We start from the raw sequence: 24664 nt of genomic DNA on the forward strand, positions 1-24664 counted from the left end.
AGCAGGAAACAGTGACCTTTAGGTTTGATTTGAGCCATCAAGGGCCCAAAAGAACCTCTGCCTGCTACAAAACTCTGTGTTCAAAGTAGTGCAGCCAGCATTACGAGATGCCTCCTAGGCACCAGGTCTGGCATGGGTAGAGCGAAGATGATGAGACGGCGCCTCTGCCCACAGATTCACACCAGCCAGGTCGTGACGCGTCCGCTGTGTCATCCAGCAATCCCTCTTGCCTCAGAATAATAAAGACATCAGTCTGGAGACTTCCTACTTGACCTTGAAGACACAGCTAAGCTTACAAGGTGCCAAACACCGGTTTAATCTCCTTAATGATTCCATTATAGAAAGGTGTAATATTCCAGGTGAGGAGACAGTTGCACAGAGCAGTTAAGTATCTTTCCCAATGTCACACTGCTAATAAGTGGCAGAACTGGAATTTGAACCCAGAAGATCTAGCTCCAGAGTCCACATTTTTATTTATTTTATTTTATTTTTAATCACCAGAAAGGACAAGTGCTCGCCAAAGAGATAAGGAAGGAGAGGGAGAAAGCACCCCCCAGTGGGGCAAGGTTATGCTGCAATCCCTTCTCCATTTCTTCATCCTGTGGAGATTTTGAGCATGCATGTATATACACACACCCAGCATTTTTTCTCAAGCCATCAGTGCCAGGATTCAAACTACAGCCATGTAACATCTGGCTCCTCTAACCACGAGGCTGACCCAGTGTACATTATTTTTAAAGAATCTCATTCATTATCTTTGTGTGTGTGTGTGTATAATTTGAACAGAGAGACAGGAGAAGTGAGAAAGCAAACTGCCAGGTCCAGGACTCAAACCATGGTCCACCACTTGGGAGTCTAGTGCCTCAACCACCACACCACCTGCTGGCCCCCTAGTGTTCATTATTAACCATCACACTCTGCAGGTTGAGAAGCTAGGCACCAGTCTCCTAAAAAAGAGGCCAGGTTGGGTGAAGGACAGCTCTTTAGGCCACCTCTACCCCTGCTCATAACCATACACACCCTGGCTTCAGACTCCCCCAGAAGTGATTCAGCAAACAGCTGAAGTAGTTTCTAGCCTCCTCAGAACCCCGGTGCAGAAGCCTGCTTCAATTCCATCCTTGTACCTGTCACATCTCTATTCATAAAGTCCTCTAATTATTCACTCCTCAGCCCTGCAGTCTGAGAGGGATTGGATGTTTGTCGTGTGGGAAAATCAAGGCCCAGAGATGATTCTTGAATCCATATCTTTCTCCAAGTTATCAAAGACTTAAAGAGGGGCCAGTAGGTGGCATGGTGGTTAGGGGCACTGGACTCCCACATGGTCAACCATGGTTCGAGTCCCGGACCTGGTGGCTTGCTTTCTCACTTTCTCTCTTTCTTGCTCTGTCCCTCTCTGGTCAAAATGAAATAAAGTAAATGAGTAAATAAAGTTAAATAAAATAATTTTTTAAAAGACTTAAAAAGAGAACTCCCCTATAGCAAAAATCGCTCTCTCCAAAAAAAAAAAAAAAAAAAAAAGAGTGCTCCCAGGACTGGCAGGGGACATGGTGGTTAAGGACATTGGACTCCCCCATGGTCGACCATGGTTCAAGTCCCAGGCCAGGCAGCTTGCTTTCTTACTTTCCCCCTCTTTCACTCTGTCCCTCTCTGCTCAAATTAAAATAAATACATAAAGTTAAATAAACTAATTTTTTTAAGAGAGAGAGCTCCCAGCCAGATGACGTGGTGGTTAAGGCACTGGATCCTACATGGCTGACTGCACTGTTCAAGTCCCAGATCTAGTGGCTTGAAAAATATGCCAGCCATGTGTGTGTGCATGCTCAAAATTCCAAGAAGAGAATGGAAAAGGGATTATGACATGGCCAATCCCACCTGAGGGTGATTTCTCACTCTCCCTCCCCCTCTCTCTCCAGTGAATGCACATGCCCTATAACAAAACTAAAAAAAAAAAAAAAAAAAAAAAAAATGCAGTCCCTCGAAGGATCATTATTGGATTTACTTAACTCTAAGTATTAGTCTGGGGAACCAGCAGGCGGTATAGTGGTTAAGGCACTAGACTCCTACATGGTCAACTGCAGTTTGAGTCCCAGATCTGACGACCTGAAACTCACACCAGGTGTGTGTATATGCATGCCCGAAATCCAGGAGAAGAATGGAGAAGGAATTTCAGTGTAGCTGTCCTCCCTAGGGGGCAAGTTCCCTCTTTCTGTCTCTTTGGTGAGCACACATGCCCTAATAGCAAAAACCTCTCTCAAAATACAAAAAAAGTATTACCAGTCTGATCTGATGTCAAATGCTTTTGAGTTCAGCACTGGAGGAGTACACCATGACAACAGAAGTTTACAGTTCTTAAATCCCTCCTGAAGGCCCAGTGCTATTATGTTAAGTACCTCACCTACCTTCTCTCATGTCTTCATAGCCAACCCTTTGAAACAAATAGTCTTACTATCTCTGCATACAGGTGAGGGGACTGAGGCCTGTATTAAGCCACTGGAGTGGCTCTTCCAGGGCCACATGGCTGGTGAGTGACAGAGCAGACATCAGGGATATACCAGCTAAGCTTATAGCCACTCATGGTACTGCTACCCTGTAGGACCAGCCTGGGCCAAGAGGCCCTAGTTTGCTAATCTTGCTCTGAAGATGGTCCAAAAGGAATGTGTACATTCCCTGGCTGGCTGGGAAGTAGAGCATGCTGGTTAATCAGAATGCTTTTAGAGATGAGGCCAAGCTGGCCCTGAGCAATAGAGGCCTCATGAAAGGAGTGAATGTGAGGGTGATTGTGCACTAGGGGCTGTGATTCATGCGATTGATCCACTCCAGCCAAGTTGCTTGAGCACACTGACAAATCATGGAGTGGAATAGTGGTGACCATAGGGTCATCTGACTTGATAGGTCTGCAAGGGGGTCAGAAAGATGCATTATAAGGACTCAAATAGGTGGCACATGGGCCAGACTCTAGAATCCCTTATTCTCCCCAGAATTGCATTTTCCATGAGTCTTTCTCCCTCTGCTTTGCATTTGGTGGTAACAGTGAGACAGTACAGCTATCACTAGGAGTCCAGAGACCTGGGTGTGAATCACAGCTCAGATGTTGGCTGCCTGTGTGATCCTGGGCAAGTCATCCTGTGAGGGTCTCTGTTTCCACATTTGTAGAATAGGAACAGTAACACCTACTAGTAGGGCAGCTGTGAGGATGCCAGGATGCAGCAGCTGTAAATAGGGGGAGTGGGGGTGTTAGGGCTATGATTGCCGACCTGCTTTGTCTTTCCTTCCAGCCCCTTCATGAATAAGTTTTTTCCAGCCAACTTCCCAAATCGACAGTACCAGCTGCTCTTCACGCAGGGCTCTGGGGAGAACAAGGAAGGTCAGTGCTGCCCACTTTCCTCTGTGGTGTGCCTTGGGTGTCTTCCTTCTCCACTTCCCTTTGTCTCTCCAACATTGGGGTTCTCCAGTAGAACAAACAATGGAAGAAGAGGGTTCTGGAATCTCATGGCCTGCCTGAGTTCATATCCCCAACTCTGACATGAGACTCTTGGTGACTGACTGCCTTACCTCTCTGAGCACTCGGTATTTTTGTTTTTTTCATCTGTAAAATGAAATGATAAACCTGCAAGTAACTAATGAGTAGAAAGCATTCAACACACTGTCTGGTTCATAGTAACCACTCAGTAATAAGCTGGCTGCCCTGTTTTTTCCATATTTATTTTTAGTGTGAAAACTATCCCAGTGGGACCAGCAGTTGGCCTAATGGCTATGTCACTGGACTCCCATGTACTAGACCCGGTTCCAGTCCCAGACCTGGTGGCTTAAACTCACATGCCTACCAAAGATCCTGAAAGGAGAATGGAGGAGTAGGGATTGGTGTGGCTATCCCTCCCCCCGGGGGGTGATTTCTGGCTTTCTGTCTCTGTCTCTATCTGACCAGCGCACGTGCCCTCTAGCAAAAACCTCTCAGAAAAAAGAAAACTGGGGAATTGAGGAGAGCCTGAGGTTCAGTTAGGGTATGGGTCTGAATGCTCAGCAAGATTATCATGCCTTGACCAAATGGAAGGTTATTCTTCTCCTGTAGAATTGTAAGCTTGTGGAATGTAGTAGCACTCTTAACTGGTGCCTGCCAATCTGCCTCGTCCCTAGGGAGCAGCGATTTTAAGTGATTCCATTTCGAACTTATAGTGCCAGATAAATTTGAATATTAGAAAAAAAAAAAAAAAAGTCTCAGCGTGTTCCACGGTGTCTTCAGGGTCCCAGGCCCCATCCATGTTGTGCTCTGCCGTACTCAGGGGTGGGCTGTACCCAGGTCCAGGATGTCGACCATCACTCCACAGTCCAACCAAAGGAAAGATGAGGCATCGATACCAGCGGCCCATTTAGCTTCAGGGAAAGCTGGAAAGTGTGGCCGGACAGAGTCAGCTCAGCCCAGTTAGAAACGAGCTGCGCGCCTCAGTCCTTCGATTCCGCAAACTGGGAAGAGTGACCGTTCTCTTGCCTCTCAAGCCCCACCCCCTCGGCTCCTCTGGCCGGAAATCGGTAATCCACCGGAGAATCCGCAGAGCGCCTGCGCGGAGTTCAGAGGAGCGGAAGTAGTCATCTTTTGCTGTGCCGTAAAGCACGCCCAGCCGTCTCTCTTTCCGGTGGGCGACAACGGCTTGGGTCGTCAGTGCCGGAGGTCCTCGTGTGCTGGCGTCTGTCCGATCCTTGGCGATTCAATTTCTTTCCAATTCCGGCGTCTTCCCTATCATCGCCCTGTTCACGCTGGATCATGTTCAAGAAATTTGATGAAAAGGAAAATGTGTCCAACTGCATCCAGTTGAAATCCTCGGTTATTAAGGGTATTAAGAACCAACTGATAGAGCAATTTTCAGGTATCGAACCATGGCTTAATCAAATCATGCCTAAGAAAGATCCTGTCAAAATAGTCCGATGCCACGAACATATCGAAATCCTTACAGTAAATGGAGAATTACTATTTTTTAGACAAAGAAGAGGGCCCTTCTATCCAACCCTAAGGTTACTTCACAAATATCCCTTTATCCTGCCACACCAGCAGGTCGATAAAGGAGCTGTGAAGTTTGTGCTCAGTGGAGCAAATATCATGTGTCCAGGTTTAACCTCTCCTGGAGCTAAACTTTACCCTGCCGGGGGAGAGACGATTGTTGCAGTCATGGCAGAAGGAAAACAGCACGCTCTGTGTGTTGGAGTCATGAAGATGTCTACAAAAGATATTGAAAGAGTCAACAAAGGAATTGGCATTGAAAATATTCATTATTTAAATGATGGGCTGTGGCACATGAAGACTTACAAATGAACTTAAGAAGGAACGTGCTTGGGCTAAATGTGGATATTGTTTTGTGTGTGTGTGTGTGTGTGTGTGTGTGTGTCTGTGTGTGACAACCTGAGGACAATGCCTTTATGCTTAGGCTGAATAAATTCAACAGATGCTTTAAAACAATCAGGTTATGGTTACAGTTGAAATCGAAGGACAAGCAGCAGTCTGCTACACTTTGGAATCTGAAAGGAATGGCTGCATCTGACCCTGAGCAAGTTCTACCACCTCTTGTTAGGAAGTTTGGAAATGGAGGATGGGTCTAACAACAGGATGTCTGTCAGGGCCCTACCACAAGAGCAGCTTCAGGGATTCCCTCCTGCCTTTTCTCCAGGTCTCCATCTCTTCCTCCCCTGCTAGTGACTAGGGCTGCCAGCAGTCTTGATTCCTCTGGTGGCAAAGTGGAAAGATTCCAGAAGGAACTAGGACCTTGCTAAAGACCTGGGCTCAGTGACACCTGACGCTGAGCACCACCGTGTGCCAGGCACTGTGCTGAGTGCACTGTAAGGACTTTCTCATTTACTCTCTCCAGCAAGTCTATGAGGGAGGCACTGTTGGAGTTCCATTTTACAGATGAGGAAACTAAAGCTCAGAGAGAAAACTGCTTCTCTAAGTTCTCCCAGCCATAGGTGGCAAAGCCTATACTTCCAAAATCCAGGGCAACCTCACACTGACCCCGAGCCAGGCCTGTGTTCTCTCTGGGCCTCTGTTCCCTCTTCTAGGAAATTGAAAGGGTTGAGAGTGGCTCCGTTGAGCTCTCCCTGTCCTGAAACTCCCACCCATCTGGGCCAGCCAAGGTTGAACTCCTTGGCCTGTGGGCCTCTGACAATGCCCACAGCCATGCCCTCCTCCGTCCAGGGGCTGACAGGTGGGAGGGGCAGCCCCGCCCCGGGGAGTGGACTTACCCGGCCTCTCTGCTCAGAGATCGTCAATTATGAGTTTGACACCAAGGACCTGGTGTGCCTGGGCCTGAGCAGTATCGTTGGCGTCTGGTACCTGCTAAGGAAGGTAGGTAGCAAGGGTCTGGACAGAGGGGAGGCTGAGGTGATAAAGCAGGGTCGGGGTACAGCAAGCTGGTCTCACTCCCACCTTTCCTCAGCATTGGATTGCCAACAACCTTTTCGGCCTGGCCTTCTCCCTTAACGGGGTGGAGCTCCTGCATCTGAACAACGTCAGCACCGGCTGCATCCTGCTGGGTGGACTCTTCATCTACGATGTCTTCTGGGTGAGTCAGGCAGAAATGCTAAGGCCGTCTAGCTTCAGGGCCCCCTCATCTTCCTGCTCCCCTCTCTGGAGAACAGCTGCCTTGGACTGAAAGTCCCCAGAACAGGTCATCGCTGTGCTCATCTGTGAAAATGGAGCCATAGAGAACAGATTCCACTTCTTACTGAGAGTCTGTTCCGTGCCCAGTACCTTCCAGCCACTCTCATGTCTTCTCAGTGAGCAAGTGGAGGCTCAAAGTAGCTCTCAGGTAGGAAAGGTATTGGGTTGTGAGATATTTTGCTGTACTGACAGGCCCCACAAGCACACTGACCTGGGAGCACAGATCCACTGTGACCTGGCTGCTACCAGCCCTGGGCTAAGGGACCTAGGCACTCACCCTGTGAGTCAGCACAGGGATCACAGTGAGCCCAACCAGGCACCCTTTCTGTGGCCCCAGGTGGTCTCTACTGCCTTGAGTGAGTGGAGCTGGGGAATGCAGTCTCCTCGGAGGGACAGAACCCTGAATAAACACAGGCAACCTGGCCACCAGAGGACCTTTCCGGACTCTATTGGGTTTCCCCTCTGTGTTGCCCAAACCAGTATCCGTGGTCACTTCACATCAACTTCAGATCTGCTCTGGAGCCCCTCCCTGTCCTCTGCCCCACTCCCCATAGGTCTCAGGCAGCAGCACAGTTGGAAGCCCAGGGAAGCCGACCCTTCCCATGTAGCCTCTCACATCCCTCCAGACTCCTCTCCTCTCTTTCTAGGTATTCGGCACGAATGTGATGGTAACAGTGGCCAAGTCCTTTGAGGCACCAATAAAATGTAAGTGGCCATCTCTACCATGGGGAACTCCTCTGCTCATCCCAGCTAGCTCATGCCCTTAGGGTCCATATTTGGGGCTGCGCCTCTCCCTTATCCCTTCCCCACATACCTCTTTGTCCTCCCAGCTCTCTTGTATCCCTTCAGCCCAGTTTCCTTCTCTGCAGTGAATGTTCACCCTCTGCCTAGGCCCTAGCCTGCAGCCCCCAGGTCACAGTGTGGTGGAGAGGGCTGTGGTGTGGTGTGGCATGGTGTGATAATGAGATGAGCTGAAATGGGAGCAAGCACAGGGGTGGGAGTGTCTAAACCAGCCTGTGATGGGACAAAGCAGGAGCTTTCCAGAAAAGGAGACCTCATGCTGATCCCTGAAGTGCCCCTCACTGGGATCCCCTCAGCACTCAGGTATTGGTGCTCTCTGTCCCAAGCCTCTCACTCTGTCTTGGTTTTGTTCTTCAGCATGCTCATTATTTCTCAATGTTAGAGAATCCAACTATAAGTGTTTCTGAGTAAGGGGGGATTTTTGTCACCCCACACTACAGCAAGGCCAGGGTAAAATGACTATGGTTGAGTTAATGACCCTCAGTGGAGTCACCAAGGTTACTTAGTTACTCCCATCCAGCAGTTCTCAGCAACATCCACCTGGCCTCAGCATTCTTTCGTGGTCCCAAGATGGCTGCCACAGTTCCTCATGTAGCCAGTCAGAAAGAAGCAGAAAGAAGAAACTCCTTTTTTCACCAGGGAAGGATGTTTCTCCCAAGTTCCCGCTGCATCCTCTGGTATTTCATGAGCCAAAATCAGGTCACAGGCCCAAATTCCATCCATCAGCCAGGGGGGATGGGAAAGGCGTGATACACTTAGCGTCTAAGCCTTAGACTTATCAAGAATCACCTGGAATCACAGGTCTCAAAGAGGAGCAGGATTGGTCAGCCCCGATAGCTGGGAAGAAGAGACAGCGAAGAATGAGCACCAGGGAGCAGTGGCTCATGGCAGCAGGCAGTTGGGGTGAATAGAACTCAGGGAATCAAGAAATGGTCATCTTTCTCCTCATGGCCACAAACTGCTCCTGAATTCTGTGGTTGCAGCGTTGGCCTGAGTAAGGCCTGGCCTGGCTCATATGTCAGCAACTTCCATAGGAAAGATGAGGACTGCAAGGGACAGCTGGGGCCACTGTCATCTCCAGTGCCTGGGGGCAGAGTTTGAATTGGCAGTACCCCTAGAACCAAGTGTATAAGGCAGGGCAGCTCTCCAGAGCTAGGGGACAGGTGCTGAACGAGCCAGGACACTGGTTACTCTCCACACTTGGGTGGGTGAGCCTAGGGAATGTAGGAGGCCAGAGTACCCAGCCATGGTGTCAGGAAAAGCTTCCCTGGGTTGTGAAGGATGCTATGCCTTACCAAGCGTGCAGAAGCAGTGGGTATTAGAATCTCTACCCCATCAGCAAAGGCCAAATGCATGCAGGGCTCTGGGAATAAAGAATCAAGGAGGGGTGGGGCCAGCAGGTCCCATGATTAGACTCCGACATGGCCAACTGTAGTTCGAGTCCTGGACCTCCAGCTTGCTTTTCTCATTCTCCCGCTCTAAAATTAAATATAATTTTCTTTAATTAAGTTATTTTTAAAAAATCTTTAAAAAATAGAATCAAAGAGGGAATGGAACTGAGTTTAGGAAGCAGCATGGGAAAGGCTAGGCAGAGGTGGGCAAAACCAAGATTTGGGACAGCTCAGAAGTGTGGACATTGCTCAGCGGGCAGCAAGTGAGCCATTGGAAGGTTCTGAATAGGGAAGTGATACCGTCATAGTTGGTGTCCAATGCTTGGGATCTCGTTTTCCGAGTTGGGTAGAAGACCCATTTCCTTCTGCTGCTAGGACTAGACTTAGAGGCAGAAAAACAGAATAGTTACATGCACGTCTGCTAATGTCAGGCTGCCTGGGCTGTAATCCTGGCTCTGCCGTGTGCTGACTGTGGGCTTGGGAAGGAGACCTAACCTCCGAATCTCTCCAAACCTCTCTGGTTTCCACATCTAAAATGGAGACAAATACTTTTTGCCACTCGGGATTCACTCGGGATTGAATGCTGCCAGGATCGAGAGGATTGAACAAAGAAATCTATGTCTCATGCACTGTGAAGTGGAAGGGTAGGGATGTCTACATTTCAGGGAGGCCACAAGCTGACTTGGAAACCCTGTTGCATCTCTGCATCCATACTATTGGTCGGAATGGAGTCATGTGACACCACCACCACCACCCACCCCCTCCACCCCCTGCTGCAATGTCAAGCAAGAATTCATAAAATAGGACTGTGATTGACTTTTGGCCTTCCACCATACCTGATGCACCATCTGGTAGGACTGCCTCACACCAAGTCCGAACTGGGTCAGTAGAGAAGGCTTGGGGTGTCAGATGTGTGCACGCCACTTTATCTCAGCACAGCCCTTAGGGGTTGGTTCCATTGTCATACCCATTTCATGGAGTGGGGCGGGGGGACTAGGCCGCTAAGTAACCTTTGCAAAGTTGCACAGCAGACCCCTGTGGCCAGATCCTGAAGCTCACTTGTGACTGTCCTGCTTGCAAGGCCCTATGGCTGAAATCTGGTTACAGCCCTCTTGCTATAACTGGACACAGAGCGAAGCATTTCTATCTAATCCGTATTCATTCACACAAGCCGTCCAACAGACTTTCTGAATGAGGGGCTTTAGGCAAGGAATTTGCAGATGTGCGGCCTGTAGACTTTTTCTCCCTCAGCAAATACAGAAGAAGCCTATATTCCAGGCTTGCCCTGCTTCAGAATCAGGGCCACCATCTGTCTATACTGCTGGTGTAATGAGATAGAAGAGCTTTTAGATGTCAGCCCTATGTGGTTTTTTTTCTCTTTTATATACTAGGCTTTAGGCTTGATCCCATTTAACCAGAGGGCTCTGTAGCTATAAAAAGGCATTGAAATTATATGGTATGTTATAGCTCAATAAAGGGTTAAACCTTTGGCCCAAATGACCCCAGATTCCAACCCCCTCTAGCCAGCTGTGATTCCAAATGGAGACATGCCCTTCAACCTATAGCAGCCTCTGACCTCTCCCACACCCTCCCCCACCCAGACACACAAATTCGTGATTAGTGTCACAGCAGGTAGGAGACTAGGAGTCAAGGCAAGCTGGGCACTAGCCAGTTCCTCACCTCCTGCCTCTCCCTACAGTGGTATTTCCCCAGGATCTGCTAGAGAAAGGCCTCGAAGCAGACAACTTCGCCATGCTGGGGCTCGGAGATATCGTCATTCCAGGTGACCCTGATGGGATGGGGGCTGTGACATCATGGGTGGAGTGGACACTCCCTGGAGCAAAGGGGGTTCCTATGAAACAGACAGTCTTACCCATGGGGAAAGGGAAGGGGTTAGGCTGGGTGATTCCAAACCCCCACCCCAAGTCAGCCCAGGGTTTAGTGAAGGATTGCACTGCAATGCACATAACACAGAGCACAGTCCATTCCATGCTCTGACAGTGGTGAGCAAGATTGTCCTCATGGAGCTTTTGGTCTATGTAAGCTGAACATGAATGACAAAAACTGATCTGTAGTCTGTGAGAAAGCACTTGCTGTGACAGTCTTCAAGGAACCTGACAGCTCTCACACCCTCTCGTACATACACACACCCCTTCCTGATGTTCGCAAGTGTTACAGGTGTCCTAGGATGCCTGCACCTTCACCCTTCCTCCCCTGGGCTACGACTCGAAGGGGAACACCCACACCGCATGGGAATGCGTGGACACAATGATAGGCCCCTATGCCTGCTCTCCTGGCAGGGGCATGTGTGCATGTACCTGCTGACCTGCACAAGGTGGCTTTTGAACATGTGGGTGCCAGTCAGTCAGCCTGTGGAAATGGGCATGATGGAGCCCTATCCCCAGCCCCAAGCACAAGTGTACCTCCCATGCATCCACAGCCTGCCTGCCTTTGGGGCACCATTAATCCAGGCCACCCGTCGTGAGTGTGACAGCAAAGCTGAGCTGCCTTCGAGGGCATGGAAATGAACAAGGCTTGGGTGCTGCATGTCTGCAGGGCTTGGCCCAGGACAGAGGCAGCAAACACCCAGAGGGCATACTTGTTCCACTAGGCTGAGGGGCCCAGTGGGTTGGAGGCCTGCTTAAAAGAAAGTATGGAGCAGGTTATACTGGATCCCACATGGCTGGGCACACAGTTCAAGTCCAGGACCCAGCAGCTTGAGAAACATGCCAAGCGCTTGTGCACACATGCTCAAAATCCTGAAAGGTAGAAGACGTGGAAAAGAAGGGATTGCAGGGAGACCATTCCCCATGAGGGTGCTTTCTCCTCTCCTCTCCTCTGGTGAGTGCAAAGCCAGCTCGTTCCCTAGCGTAGGAAGTAATACCTGTTTGGATAGCCTAGGATGGTAAGAGCACTTGTGTCTGATGCTTTCATCACATGCGGGAATGAAGCAGAGGCTTTCCCTGGTTACCAGTGAGGATGCTGAAGCTCAGGAGAAAAGGAACTGATGCGAGTTCACACACCAGTAAGAACCAGCACCGGGAACCAGCACTTGGTATAATGGCTATGTCGCTGGACTCCCATGTAGTCGACCACAGTTCGCATCCCGGACCCAGTGGCTTAAAACTCACGCCGGGCGCGTGTGCGTGCGTGCCCAAGATCCCGAGAGGAGAAGGGATTGCGGCGTGACCATCCCCCCTTGGGGGGTGATTTCTCGCTTTCTGTCTCTCTGTCTCTGTCTGTCTGGCGAGCGCATGTGCCCTATAGCAAAAAAACCTCCAAAAAAAACAAAAAGAACCAGCACCAAGACTCTGGCCAGCTCTGACTGCAAACAAAGTTATTCTGTGGGAACTTTTTCTTTTAAAAAAAAAAAAAAAAAGGAACCAGCAGTTAGCATAATGGCTATGTCGCTGGACTCCCACGTAGTCGACCGCGGTTCGTGTCCCGGACCCGGTGGCTTAAAACTCACGCCGGGCGCGTGTGCGTGCGTGCCCAAGATCCCGAGAGGAGCATGGAGGAGAAGGGATTGCGGCATGACCATCCCCCCTGGGGGGTGATTTCTTGCTTTCTGTCTCTATGTCTCTCTCTGTCTCTCTGGCAAGCGCACGTGCCCTACAGTGAAAATCTCTCCAAAAAAAAAAAAAAAAAAAAGATGGGGAACCAGCAGATAGTGTAATTACATCTCTGGACACCCACATAGCTGCTGTTCGAGTCCCAGACCTGGCTTAAAACTCATACTAAGTGAGTGTGCATGTGTGCCCAAAATCCCAAGAGAAGACTGGAGGAGAAGGGACTGCAGCGTGGCCATCCCCCCAGGGGGTGATTTCTCACTTTCTGTCTCTCTGTCTTTCCAGCAAACACACATGCCTATATAGCAAAAAACCTTTCTTTAAAAAAGGAGGAGAGAGGGAACCAGCAGTTAGCGTAATGGCTATGTTGCTGGACTCCCACGTAGTCGACCGCGGTTCGTGTCCCGGACCCGGTGGCTTAAAACTCACGCCGGGCGCGTGTGTATGCGTGCCCAAGATCCCGAGAGGAGAATGGAGGAGAAGGGATTGCGGCGTGACCATCCCCCCTGGGGGATGATTTCTCGCTTTCTGTCTCTATGTCTCTCTCTGTCTGGCGAGCGCACGCGCCCTACAGTGAAAATCTCTCCAAAAAAAGGGGGGGGGGAGGGGAGAGATTTTTGCTATAGGGCACATGCCTTAGCCAGAGAAACAGATAGAAACAAAGCAAGAAATCACCCCCTAGATGGGATGGCCATGCCAGAGTCCCTTCTCCTCCCGTCTCTCCTCTCTGGATCTTGGGCATGCACACACACACACACACACATGTCCAGCATTAGTTTCAAGCCATCAGGTCCAGGACTCAAACCATGGTCAGCTACATGGGAGTCCAGCGATGTAACCATTATGCCATCTGCTGGTCCTGGGAACTGCTTTTAAAAATAGCAACAGGGGGAACCAGCAGTTAGCGTAATGGCTACGTCGCTGGACTCCCACGTAGTCAACTGCAGTTCACGTCCCGGACCCGGTGGCTTAAAACTCATGACGGGCGCGTGTGCGTGCGTGCCCAGGATCCCAAGAGGAGAATGGAGGAGAAGGGATTGCAGCGTGACCATCCCCCCTAGGGGGTGATTTCTCGCTTTCTGTCTCTCTCTCTTTCTGGTGAGCGCATGCGCCCTATAGCAAAAAAAAAAAAGAAAACACCTCTCCCCAAAAAAAAAGAAAAAAAATGGAGTCAGATAAAGCATTTGCCTCACTCTCCAAAGGATGGTCTGCCACTACAGGCACCCACAAATGTCTCCAGTGTTCCTAATAGTCATAGTTGTGGCCTTGAGGTATGCACAGTCCATCCCTGCATATCTTCCTTCCCTCCCACCCATATAGCTCACCACATCTTTCAGCAGTCACAATGAATTTATGTTGATTGCACCCTCCCGGAGTCTGGATGGATCACTGTTTTGAAGACCAACTAAAATATTATGAGTGAAAGGACCTGGCAGAGCCCTGGCCCCTAAATTAATTGGAGAACCGTTGTAAGATACAGCCAGCAGGGGACACTCATTTCTCGGCTTTGTTTCCAGAAAAGCATCTCCCTACACCCACAAACTCCCTACTCATAGTCTCCCAGAAGACTGACTTATTTTCCTCTTTAGAATTAATGGTGGGACCAACTAATGGCACAATGGCTACATCACTGGACTCCCATGGAATCGACCACAGTCCAAGTTCCAGACCCAATGGCTTAAACTCATGTCAGGCAGGTGTGCATGCGTGCCCAAGATCCCGAGAGGAGATTAGAGAAGAGATTGTGGCGTGGCCATCCCCCCAGGGGTGTGATTTCTTGCTCTCTGTCTCTCTGTCTCTTGTCTTTCTGGTGAGTGCACGTGCTCTATAGCAAAAACCTGTCCCCCCCCAAAAAAAAAAAAAAATTAATGGTGAGGGACCAGCAGGTGGCATGGTAGTTAGGGCACTGGGCAACTGCATGTTCAAATTCTAGACCTGGTATCTTGCTTTCTCACTTTTTCTCTGTCTCTGTCTCTGTCTCTCTCTGATGAGTGCATGCATTCTATAGCAATTTTTTTTTATTATTATTAAAGAGATTTTTACTATAGGGCACATGCACTTGCCAGAGAGACAGAAAGCAAAAAAATCATCCCCCAGGAAGAATGGCCATGCTGCAATTCCTTTTTCTCCATTCTCCTTTTGGGGTGTTGGGCACACACGCAGACACACCCTGCGTGAGTTTTAAGCCTCTGTGTCTAGGGCTTGAACTGTGGTCGGCTATGTGAGAGTCCAGCAGTGTACCCATTATGCCATCTGCTGGTCCTGCACATTTTTAAAACATAATAAAGTTGGCCAAATAATTATTTTTTAAAAATCAATTATGTGTTGCCAGTTGGTGCTTTTTTTTTTTTCCCTTAATTTGCTATAGGTGCTTGCCCTCTAGAGAGACAGAGATAGAAGCAGAGAGGGGGAAACTGAGAAATCACCCCTGGGGTGATGGCCATTCCACAATCTCTTCTATATTCTCCACTCGAGATTTTGAGCACATGCATACATGTGCCCGGCATGTTTTCCTAGCCATCAGATCTCGGACTCAAACTGCACAGTGTGCCATGTGGGATCCAGCCACCTTAACCACTTCGCCACCTGCTGGCCCTGCCAGTATATGCTTCTGATTAGCTCAGAGTATTTCTGTTCTTGAGAGTCTGCCCCCTGAGACTCAGCCTCTGCCCTGTCCTGCTATGCCTCAAGGACTGAGGCTCCTGGCGCACCAGGGGCTAGGTTTTGAAGGGTGAATAGGAGTTCATTGGGTGGACCAGGCTGACCATCCTCCCCTGATCCCCTGTAGAACCTGATGCTGTGTACCTGCTCCTGCTCTTCTCAGAGCTCTAACAGCCCAGCTGCCACTGGGGGCTTCTGCTGAGCCTGTGTAGGTGGCTCTCCTGCTCAGACTCTTCAGTGTGTCTCTTTCTCAGAGTGAATACAATTCCTTCCGCATCCTCTGGGGCCGTGCATCACTGCTCCATCGTTTGCTTCTCTTGCCCTGAGCTGAGATGGCTCCTCAGTCCCAGCCACATTGCCCAAGCCCTCTTTCCTCAGGATCTTTGCACACACTGTTTTCTCCCTGGCAGGTGTCACTTCAGAGAAAGCCCCTTCCTACTCCTCCCCCTACTCCCTCTCCAACCTCCTTCCCATGGCACAGGAAGTGCCCTTTCACAGTTGAGCGCTTGCATTGATACACGTTTCTGTGTGAGGTCTGTCCCAGCATGTGTCTCCTGCCTCCTTGACTAAGCTCTGTGACGACAGTGATTTTGCTCACCCTGTGTTACCCATAGTGCCTGAGTAAGTAGGCACTTAGTAGGCACTCAGTTCAATAACCACTTATGTGGGCAGGTCTGCCATGACATCGTGTGGTGCTGTCAGGTACCTGGTCCTAGGCCAAAGCAAGATCCTCAGGCCATCACCTTCTAGGCAGAGAAACGGGATTCCATTGTTGGCCACACCCCTGGTCCTCAGTGATTGTTCTAGAAACAACTGGGTTTGACCCCGTTTCCACTCTTAAGGTAGTTCACCCTCCTGCCCTTCTGCCACCCTCTGACCCTGGCTTTCTCCCTGCAGGGATCTTCATTGCATTGCTGCTGCGTTTTGACATCAGGTAATAATTTTTATAAATTTATACATTTATAAATTTTTTAAAATTTTATAAATGCATAAATTTTTATAAATAAATAAATAATAAAGGAGAGTCACGCAATGGTATGCAAAAGGACCTGCCCTGGTCTGGGCTTCTCATGGATTTTCCAATGGCTTTCAGGAGCTCACAGGAGTCATCTCCTAGGACTAGACTCCCTCACCCCTGTTGAAGCCAAAGCAGTTCTGATTTTATCTGCATTTTGCATTTTGAAGTTCTGAGTGTTCAAATGCTATGTGACCAAAAGTATTGTAGAAAGTTAAGACTCACAGACAAGATATTTAATCCCAGAGGTCCTGGCCTTGGTCATCATGCTTTCTCACTGTGCAACCTTGGAAGTGGCCTGACCTTTCTGAGCCTCCGGTTTCTGGTCTGTAAGTTTGTGGTAAACCAGAGTTCCAACCTCAGGATTGCTGTGGAAATCTGGAGAGCAAGTGCTGAGCACGGGCTGACCTCAGCCGAGGAGTACAGCTGCAGTTCTCGTCGTCATCAGTTTTTATCAGCTGGAGTCGAGTCACTGTGTCCCAGGTGCCTCAGCTGTCCTCTGCCCACTCCTTACTCAGAAATGTTTTCAGTCTAGTGTAGAAAATAAGCAGAAGGAAGAGAGGGCCAACTGAATCACTCATTTAAAACAACAAAGGCTGCATCTGAGTTCATGCAACTGGGCCTACCACCAGCAGGTGGCGCAAGCAGCTGCTTCGTTGTTTTATGCTTAGGCACCCCATGAGGACATACTTTGTGTGCACTTAATTTTGAAATGGTTTGTGAACTTTCCTTAATCTCCTCATGTCCAGTAACTACCAAAAAAACCAGTAATGATGTTAACAGTGGTGATGGGAAATTCAGTACTAGTATCACTGAAATTCAGTTTACACATGAAACTTCACCATTACCCACTCAACACACACTGGGTTATGTAGTTCTGCGTCAGACCTCATTTACATATGGGCATACAGACCGCTTTTGCTTTTGCTTTTGCTTTTTTTTTTTTTTTTTTTTTAGAAGTTTTTGCTTTAAGTGGCGTGCGCTCACCAGAAAGACAGAGAGATAGAAAGCGAGAAATCACCCCCTAGGGGGGGATGCCCACACTGCAATCCTTTCTCCTCCATTCTCCTCTCAGGATCTTGGGCACGCACGCACACGCACCTGGCATCAGTTTAAGCTGCCGGGTCCAGGACTTGAACCGCAGTCAACTACGTGGGAGTCCAGCAACATAGCCATTACGCTAACTGCTGGTCCCAGTTTCCTTTTAGTTTTGCGATAGAGTGTATGCACTCACCAGAGAGAGAAAGTGAGAAATCACCCCCTCAGTGGTGATGGCCATGCCACAGTGTCTTTTCCATTCTCTGTGGGATTTTGGGCACGCACGTACACGTGCCCAGCATGATTCTCAAACCACCAGGTCCTGGACTCGAACCATGCATTCAGCCTTGTGGGACTCAGTTGCCTTAAGCTCCCTGCTACCTGCCAGCTCCCAGACAGCTTTTGGAAGGGACCTGGCCAGTTTGTAAGTAGAGGCACGTCTGTGCCTACCAGCTCTACCATTAGCTGTTCAGGGGTAATACAAAGAGGCCCAAAGAATCCCCTAGACCATTTGTTGGAGACAGATACAACTGCCAGCACCCCCGAAGCTAATTCCAGAATGGGTGCAACATTCCTGCAGGGGTTAACTTGCACCCCAGCCCTCGTAACAGGATAGTTCCCAAAGTACTTGCAGTGCATGGCTCAGAAGCAGCCAGGACAAGGAGAAAAGGGGGTCAGAGGACTCATTCATTGCATAAGTATTGATTGGGTCCATAGTAGTTGGCACTAGTCCGGGTACTGGGGGGCACACAGAGGGTATAGAGCAGGCATCATAAAGGGGAGTCACTGGGGACCAGCAGGTGGCGTGGTGGTTAAGGTGCTGGACACTCCCACATGGCTGACCAGAGTTCGAGTCCTAAATCTGGTGGCTTGCTTTCTCACTTCCTTTCTCTCTCATTCTCACCCTCTGTCTCTCTCTGGTCACATTTAAAAAATGAAAATGAAGGAATAAATAAAATAATTGTTATAAATAAATAGATAATAAAGGAGAATCACACAATGGCAATGCCTGGGAGCTTGCAGTCCATCCTTTCTGAAACTGCTCTTGGATGAATCACCTCCAAGAAGCCATTGGCATTTTATCCACACAGCCAGATCTGCTTAGTGCCCCATAAGCCCGTTACTGAGCTATTAGATCTACCATGCTTCAAAGTCGTCACTTACCTTTGCAGTTTTTGTCTCAAAGCATGACTCACCTGTATCACATTCACCTCAGTTTTTCAAAATGCGGACTCCTGAGTCTTGCCTCTGACCTGTTAGATCTTAAGGTGCTGGACACTCCCACATGGCTGACCAGAGTTCGAGTCCTAAATCTGGTGGCTTGCTTTCTCACTTCCTTTCTCTCTCATTCTCACCCTCTGTCTCTCTCTGGTCACATTTAAAAAATGAAAATGAAGGAATAAATAAAATAATTGTTATAAATAAATAGATAATAAAGGAGAATCACACAATGGCAATGCCTGGGAGCTTGCAGTCCATCCTTTCTGAAACTGCTCTTGGATGAATCACCTCCAAGAAGCCATTGGCATTTTATCCACACAGCCAGATCTGCTTAGTGCCCCATAAGCCCGTTACTGAGCTATTAGATCTACCATGCTTCAAAGTCGTCACTTACCTTTGCAGTTTTTGTCTCAAAGCATGACTCACCTGTATCACATTCACCTCAGTTTTTCAAAATGCGGACTCCTGAGTCTTGCCTCTGACCTGTTAGATCAGACATCCTAGGGACTTGACCTAGGATCCTGTATTCTTTACACAAGCTTTCCAGATGACTCTTGACACTAGCTGAAGTCTCAAAACCACTATTTTGTTACAGTGTTTGAGAGCCATAATTACTAGGGAGATGGGCTCATGGTTTTCCACGGTGAACTTATTCTGAGAGAAGGAAGGTGACTTGTCCAAAGATGCATGGCTGGGGATAGTACCAGAGTGCATGCCCACCTGCAGATTCCCAGTCAGAGCTCTCAGTCACCCCTACCCCCACCCTCCTCGGTTGTCCCCATCTCTTCCTACTCAGAAAGAATGTTGTTGCTCCAGTCCCTGCATCTAACCCTCCTCCCTTCTCCCCACACCTGCCCTGCAGCCTGAAGAAGAACACCCATACCTACTTCTACACCAGCTTTGCAGCCTACATCTTCGGCCTGGGCCTTACCATCTTCATCATGCACATCTTCAAGCACGCCCAGGTGAGCAGGACTGTTCTCAGCATGTCAGGAACGCTTCACTGCAGATGACAGGGGCTTAGGAAGGGCTGATTAGTTATACGTACAAGCAGTCCAGGGGTGGGTGTTCCCCGGTGGTGTCAGAGCAATCACGTCTGTGATTATCTTGGTCTTTCACCTGGGGTGGCAAAGCGGCTGCCACTGCTCCCATGCAGCCCGAGCATGTTAGCAAGAAAGGAAAAAAGCATAGTAGTTGTGCCCAGTGCCTTCATCAGGGGGACGGGGGTGGGCAGAAAGTTCCCCGAGTCCTTTTAGCAGATTTTTACCCACAGTCATGCCAGATCACATGGCTGTACTGCTGTAGGAGTCCTGGAAAGAGAGGCTTTGGCTCCTCGGGCTCTGTGGTGGGGACATGTGGGAAGACTGGGACTGGGGTGAGTGTTGGCTGTTTGAGCCTAGCGCCTGCCTACCAGACAAGCAGTAGGGTGTTGGGGCTTCTCCTCCCCATTCTCTCCAAGTTGTGCGGGCTCTGCAGCCTTCTACCAAGAGGAGTACTGGGTGTTGAGCTGCCACTCAGTGAGCCAGTATAGCATGAGGGTGCAGGGCTGGCAGTGTGGCCTGGAGGAGGGAAGAGTGAAAGGAATGGGGTTACCCCAGTGTCTACCAGAAATTATAAGAGCTTGTTCCCACATGCCAGGCGCTGAGCTCATGAGGGTCCTCTGAACAGATGAGGAAATGAGTCCTGGTGCCACACAGCAAGTCTGTGGTGCAGCCAGGATTCAGGCCTGGGTCAGCATGAAAACCAAGCCCGACTCTGGCGCCCCAGCCATGAGAAAGGCAGCATGGCCAGCCGCAATTCCAGTCTCGGACCTAGAGGCTTGCTTTCCCACTTTTCCTTTTTTTTCTCTCTCACTCTGTCCCTTTCTGGTTAAATTAAAAGATAAGTAAATAAATAAATTAAAATAATGATTTTTTTTAAATAATTATTGGGACCAGCAGTTGGCAAAATGGCTATGTCGCTAAACTCCCATGTAGTTGACCACAGTTCGAGTCCAGGACCCAGTGGCTTAAACTCAATCCATGTGCGTGCGTGCCCAAGATCCCAAGAGGAGAATGGATTGCGGCGTGACCATCCCCCCTGGGGGGTGATTTCTTGCTTTCTATCTCTCTGTCTCTTGTCTTTCTGGCAAGCGCATGTGCCCTATAGCAAAAACCTCTCCAAAGGGACCAGCAGTTAGCGTAATGGCTATGTTGCTGGACTCCCACGTAGTCGACCACGGTTTGCATCTCGGACCCAGTGTCTTAAACTCACACCGGGCGCATGTGCGTGTTGTGCCCAGGATCCCAAGAGAACGGAGGAGAAGGGATTGCAACGTGACCATCCCCCCGGGGGGTGATTTCTCGCTTTCTGTCTCTCTGTCTCTCTCTGTCTTTCTGGCAAGCGCGCGCGCCCTGTAGCAAAAACCTCTTAAAAAAAAAAAATCAAAAAATTATTATTTTTATTTATTTATTTATTTATGATTTGCTATAGGCACATGCATTCACCAAAGAGAGAGAGAGGGAGAGAGGAAAAGTGAGAAAGCAAGCCACTATGTCTGGTACTCAAACTGTGGTAGGCCACATGGGAGTCCAGCACCTTAACCACCATGCCACCTGCCAGCCCCTAGATGAAATACTTTTACTATTCCTATTTTACACAAGGTCAACAGTCCCCTTGCCTATAGGTAGAGAAACCAAGAACCAGTGGGGAACCATCTCTTACTCGTTTCTGTTCCCAGTGACCTTGGGCTATGCAAGCTGAGATGACATGCTCTTGGTGCGGAGTGAGGGGTCACAGTGAGTGGGTCTGGATTGGGGACGCGTTTAGAGGCTTTTGAGAGGTCTCTGCACCAGCTTTCAGCCACGTTAGATGTCAAGCAGAGCCATTCCCCCAGCAGCCAGCAGGTGGCGGGCTTGCCCTTGCCAGGTTGGACACTGAAGAGGCTCCCGTTCAGATCAGAGCTCTCCCACATACAGGGGGAGAGGCCTTCTCCTTTGTGAGGAAACTGCATCCCTGAGAAGAAAGACTTCCCCTGATCACATGGCACATCAGCCTAGGTCCTGGATGGCGTCCTGGCCTCCTGGCCGCAGGAGCAATCCAGCCTTTCTCCCCAGTCTTCCAAGCTGACATCTCAGAAAAATCATTCCTAGGAAGGGGATCCAAGATAGGGAGAACCTTTTCCATGGGATCCCGCACTTTTCTCCAAGACACAGGCAGTTCCAGTGCCAGCACTGTCCCAGGTAGGAGTCACCACCTCTGCCCGTATGGCCTTCAACTTATTTAACCTCCATGCCAGAGAGCTAGAGGTTGCCCTAGTACAGCCCTTAGGACAGTCAGGTATAACGTGCTGAATGTACAGAGGCAGGGAAGGTTACCTGGCCACAGAGTAAGGCCCATTTGGCTGGAAGGCCAGGAGTCCTGCTGCAGTTGACTGCCTTGAGCTATCCATCCCAGCCTCTCCTTAGCATGGACTTCCTTCACACAGGCTTCGTGAGGCCTTGAGAGGAAAGAATGCAGCACAGGCCTGTAGTTACAAATAGTCCACATCCTAGCTCCCAGAGGAACCCCTCCCCAAGCTTGGAGCCCCTCGGGGGTTGAGAGCAAGGCAGGCCTTGCAGGGGCAGGGAGCATTAGGTTTCTACCCACCCTCCCCCTGGAAGTTCTGTTTCTGCCCAGTCTGATACTGGTTTACAGGATGCACTGGGCTTAGAAGCAGAGGCTCCTAGGTCCACATCCTGACGACCTGTGTGATTTTGGCCAGGTCCTTCTCCCTCCTCTCATCCTCACTCTTCTCGTCTATACCCAAATACGTTTGTGTTTGTTCTGTTTTCTATTTCTTTTTCCCCCCTTTTTTGCTATAGGGTGCATATGCTTTCCAGAGACAGATCAGCCTTGTGGGGTCTAGCACCTTAACATCCACACCATCCGCTGGTCCTATTTTCTATTTCATTCATTTCAACTTTTTGAATATTTCTTTGCTTTCTACTTTTTGAATGTTTGTTCTTTTTCTAGCTTCTTTACTATTTTCTAGTAAGTTCACTTAGGGCTATAAATTGTCAGCTGGGACCAGCAGATGGTGTAGCAGTTATGTTGCTGGATTCCCACATGGCCTACCATGGTTCGAGTCCTGGACCCAGTAGCTTAAAACTCACACCAGGCACATGTGTGTGTGTGCCCAAAATCTCAAGAGGAGAATGAAGAAGGGATTGCAATGTGGCCATCCTCCTGGGGTGTGATTTCTCATTTTCTGTCTCTGTCTCTCTGCTATCAAATTAGCTCTCTCTAGCAAAAATTTCTAAAAAAAAAAATTGTCCTCTGAACATGAGTTTGTCTCTCCCAGGTTTTGGTATGAATCTTTGTTGTGATTTTTTCACTCTGGGAAAAATCGAAGTCATAGCAAAGAATTGATTCTCAGTGGGAGAAGCACAGCTGCTCAGCCACTTCCCTACCCTGTGTGACATTGGGCAAGTTGTTTCTCCTCTCTGAACCTCAGTAACATTTTCAGTGAAATGTTGATCCTGACACTGAGGGTACTGTTAGATTCGAGGAGTGTGTGTGTGTGCGTGTGTATGTGTAAAAAATAGAATGTGGTTCAGAGTCCATCTACTGCTTCTACCAGCAAACAGTCTGAAGAGTGGGCTCGGGCACAGAGGAGAGATTTCTTTGTTCTGTGGCCAAGGCCTGGCTTTGAGTTAAGAACGGTGTCTCGCCCTCACTCATTTGTCTCTGAGACACCCTCCTAAGTTTGTGAGCCCTCATTCAGCAGCCATTCACTTAGTGTTCACCAGCCCCGCTTCCTTTTTTTTTTTTAATTTGCCAGAGGGCACATACACTAGTGGAAGAGGAAAAGGGAAGGTGAGCAAGCAGACCCCAGGGAGTGGTCACACTGCCATCCCTTCTCCATCTCTCTCTTTTTGGGATTTTAGGCATGCACACACACGCATCCAGTGTGTTTCTCAAGCCACAGGATCCCAGACCCAAACCATGCAGTTGGCCATGTGAGATCCAGGGGCTGGCCTGCCAGACCATCTCCTGAGTGCTAGGCATGCAGTGGTGAACAAGGCAGTGATGACCCTGCCCTCTCTGAGTTCACAACCTAGCAGGGGACAGAGGCTCCAGTCTGCGGGGCACAGGGGTGCTCATTACCAATTGCCAGGGGATGCTGTGCAGGAGAATTAGAGGGGGTTCCGAGTGTGCAACTTGGGGACTTAACTCCATGTGTGGAGGCTTCCCCACAGAAATAACATCCAAGCTGAGCTGTGAAGGAGGAGGAAACTAGGCAGAGATGGGGAAAACTTCCCAGACAGCAGAAACTGCATGTGCAAAGATTCTGTGGCTAAATGTAAGAGAGGCTAGTATGAGCAGAGAAGCACAGGTCAGGTGAGGCCAGAGAAGGAAGCAGAGGTCACATCTCACGAGGCCTTCAGACCACTGGGAGCTTTGAGGGTGTTGAACAGTGGAGTGACGTGCTGCTTTCAGATGCTTTAAGGAAACAAGTGGTGTTCGAGTCTGGCAAGCCTGGGGTCCGAGCCTTAGCAGTCCCCTCTCCTCCCAAAGTGTTAGCCCTTCTCGCCTACGAAGGAGGACAGAGGATGTGGAAGTGGGCTGAAAGCCTGCTGGGAGGCTGAGCTGGGTGCCTGCACAGTGGTGCTCCATGGCCAGGGGCTGTTAGTGTAACTGCCCTTTACGCCAAACCCAGCTCTAACCAGGAGTCTCAGCCCAGACTCTGCAGGCCGGACCAGCTGGGCCACCTTAATACAGGCTGCATCAAGGGCTCCACACACACCAACTGTGTCATCGTTGTCGTCATAACAGCATCCCCTTGAACATGTGCTGAAGTGTAGAACCCAGGCTCAGCCCCAGGGAAGCAGGCTTTCTGGGAATAGGACCGCCATAGCAGGGTGCATTTGACCTGGTGTCCCAGGTGACTCAGATGCTCAGCCAGGCTCCTGGGAGCCTTATAGTCCTGCATACTTGGAGTTCTTTGTGTTTCCTATGTTGCCTCCCAGGGAGGGTCAGGAGCCCTGGATGGAGGCCCGGCCACTGACTTGCTCTGTGAACTTGGGCCAGTCACTGGCCCTCAGTCAAGCTCAAGAGACTCAAAAGGCTTGCTCCGCATTGCCTTACCAGCCTGTGTCTCTCTACAGCCTGCCCTCCTGTACCTGGTCCCTGCCTGCATCGGCTTTCCCGTCCTAGTGGCCCTGGCTAAGGGAGAAGTGACAGAGATGTTCAGGTAAGGCCAGGCAGTGGCAGGCGTTTACCTGGGCACAGGTGCACCTGTGGGCAGCCAGTGGAGCCTGCTGAGGGGGTTCGTACCTGTGTCTCCAGGGGGGCGTTTTTC

General features: G+C 49.6%; 2 protein-coding genes across 3 annotated transcripts in view; both read left to right on the top strand.

Annotated features, from left to right (window-relative positions):
• HM13 (histocompatibility minor 13) overlaps positions 1-24664 on the top strand; it is a 55488-nt gene that overhangs the window by 26726 nt on the left and 4098 nt on the right. For both annotated transcript variants that reach the window (XM_006154716.3, XM_006154717.3), the window contains exons 4-11: positions 3276-3364; positions 6246-6331; positions 6423-6548; positions 7294-7351; positions 10538-10621; positions 15966-16002; positions 19205-19307; positions 24471-24556. In XM_006154716.3, coding sequence (XP_006154778.1) covers positions 3276-3364; positions 6246-6331; positions 6423-6548; positions 7294-7351; positions 10538-10621; positions 15966-16002; positions 19205-19307; positions 24471-24556 — 669 coding nt within the window. The remainder of the gene's footprint in view (positions 1-3275; positions 3365-6245; positions 6332-6422; positions 6549-7293; positions 7352-10537; positions 10622-15965; positions 16003-19204; positions 19308-24470; positions 24557-24664) is intronic.
• Positions 3891-6174, top strand: MCTS2 (MCTS family member 2). Its single transcript, XM_006154715.3, has one exon. The coding sequence runs from the start codon at positions 4760-4762 to the stop codon at positions 5303-5305; it is 546 nt and encodes a 181-aa protein (XP_006154777.1). The 5' UTR covers positions 3891-4759; the 3' UTR covers positions 5306-6174.

Source organism: Tupaia chinensis, unplaced genomic scaffold, assembly GCF_000334495.1.
Source record: "Tupaia chinensis unplaced genomic scaffold, TupChi_1.0 Scaffold000418_1, whole genome shotgun sequence".
Taxonomy (NCBI): domain Eukaryota; kingdom Metazoa; phylum Chordata; class Mammalia; order Scandentia; family Tupaiidae; genus Tupaia; species Tupaia belangeri.

What these genes read in the sequence shown, in the direction of transcription:
- MCTS2 (XM_006154715.3), top strand. Translation starts at nt 4,760, where the DNA reads ATGTTCAAGAAATTTGATGAAAAGGAAAATGTGTCCAACTGCATCCAG.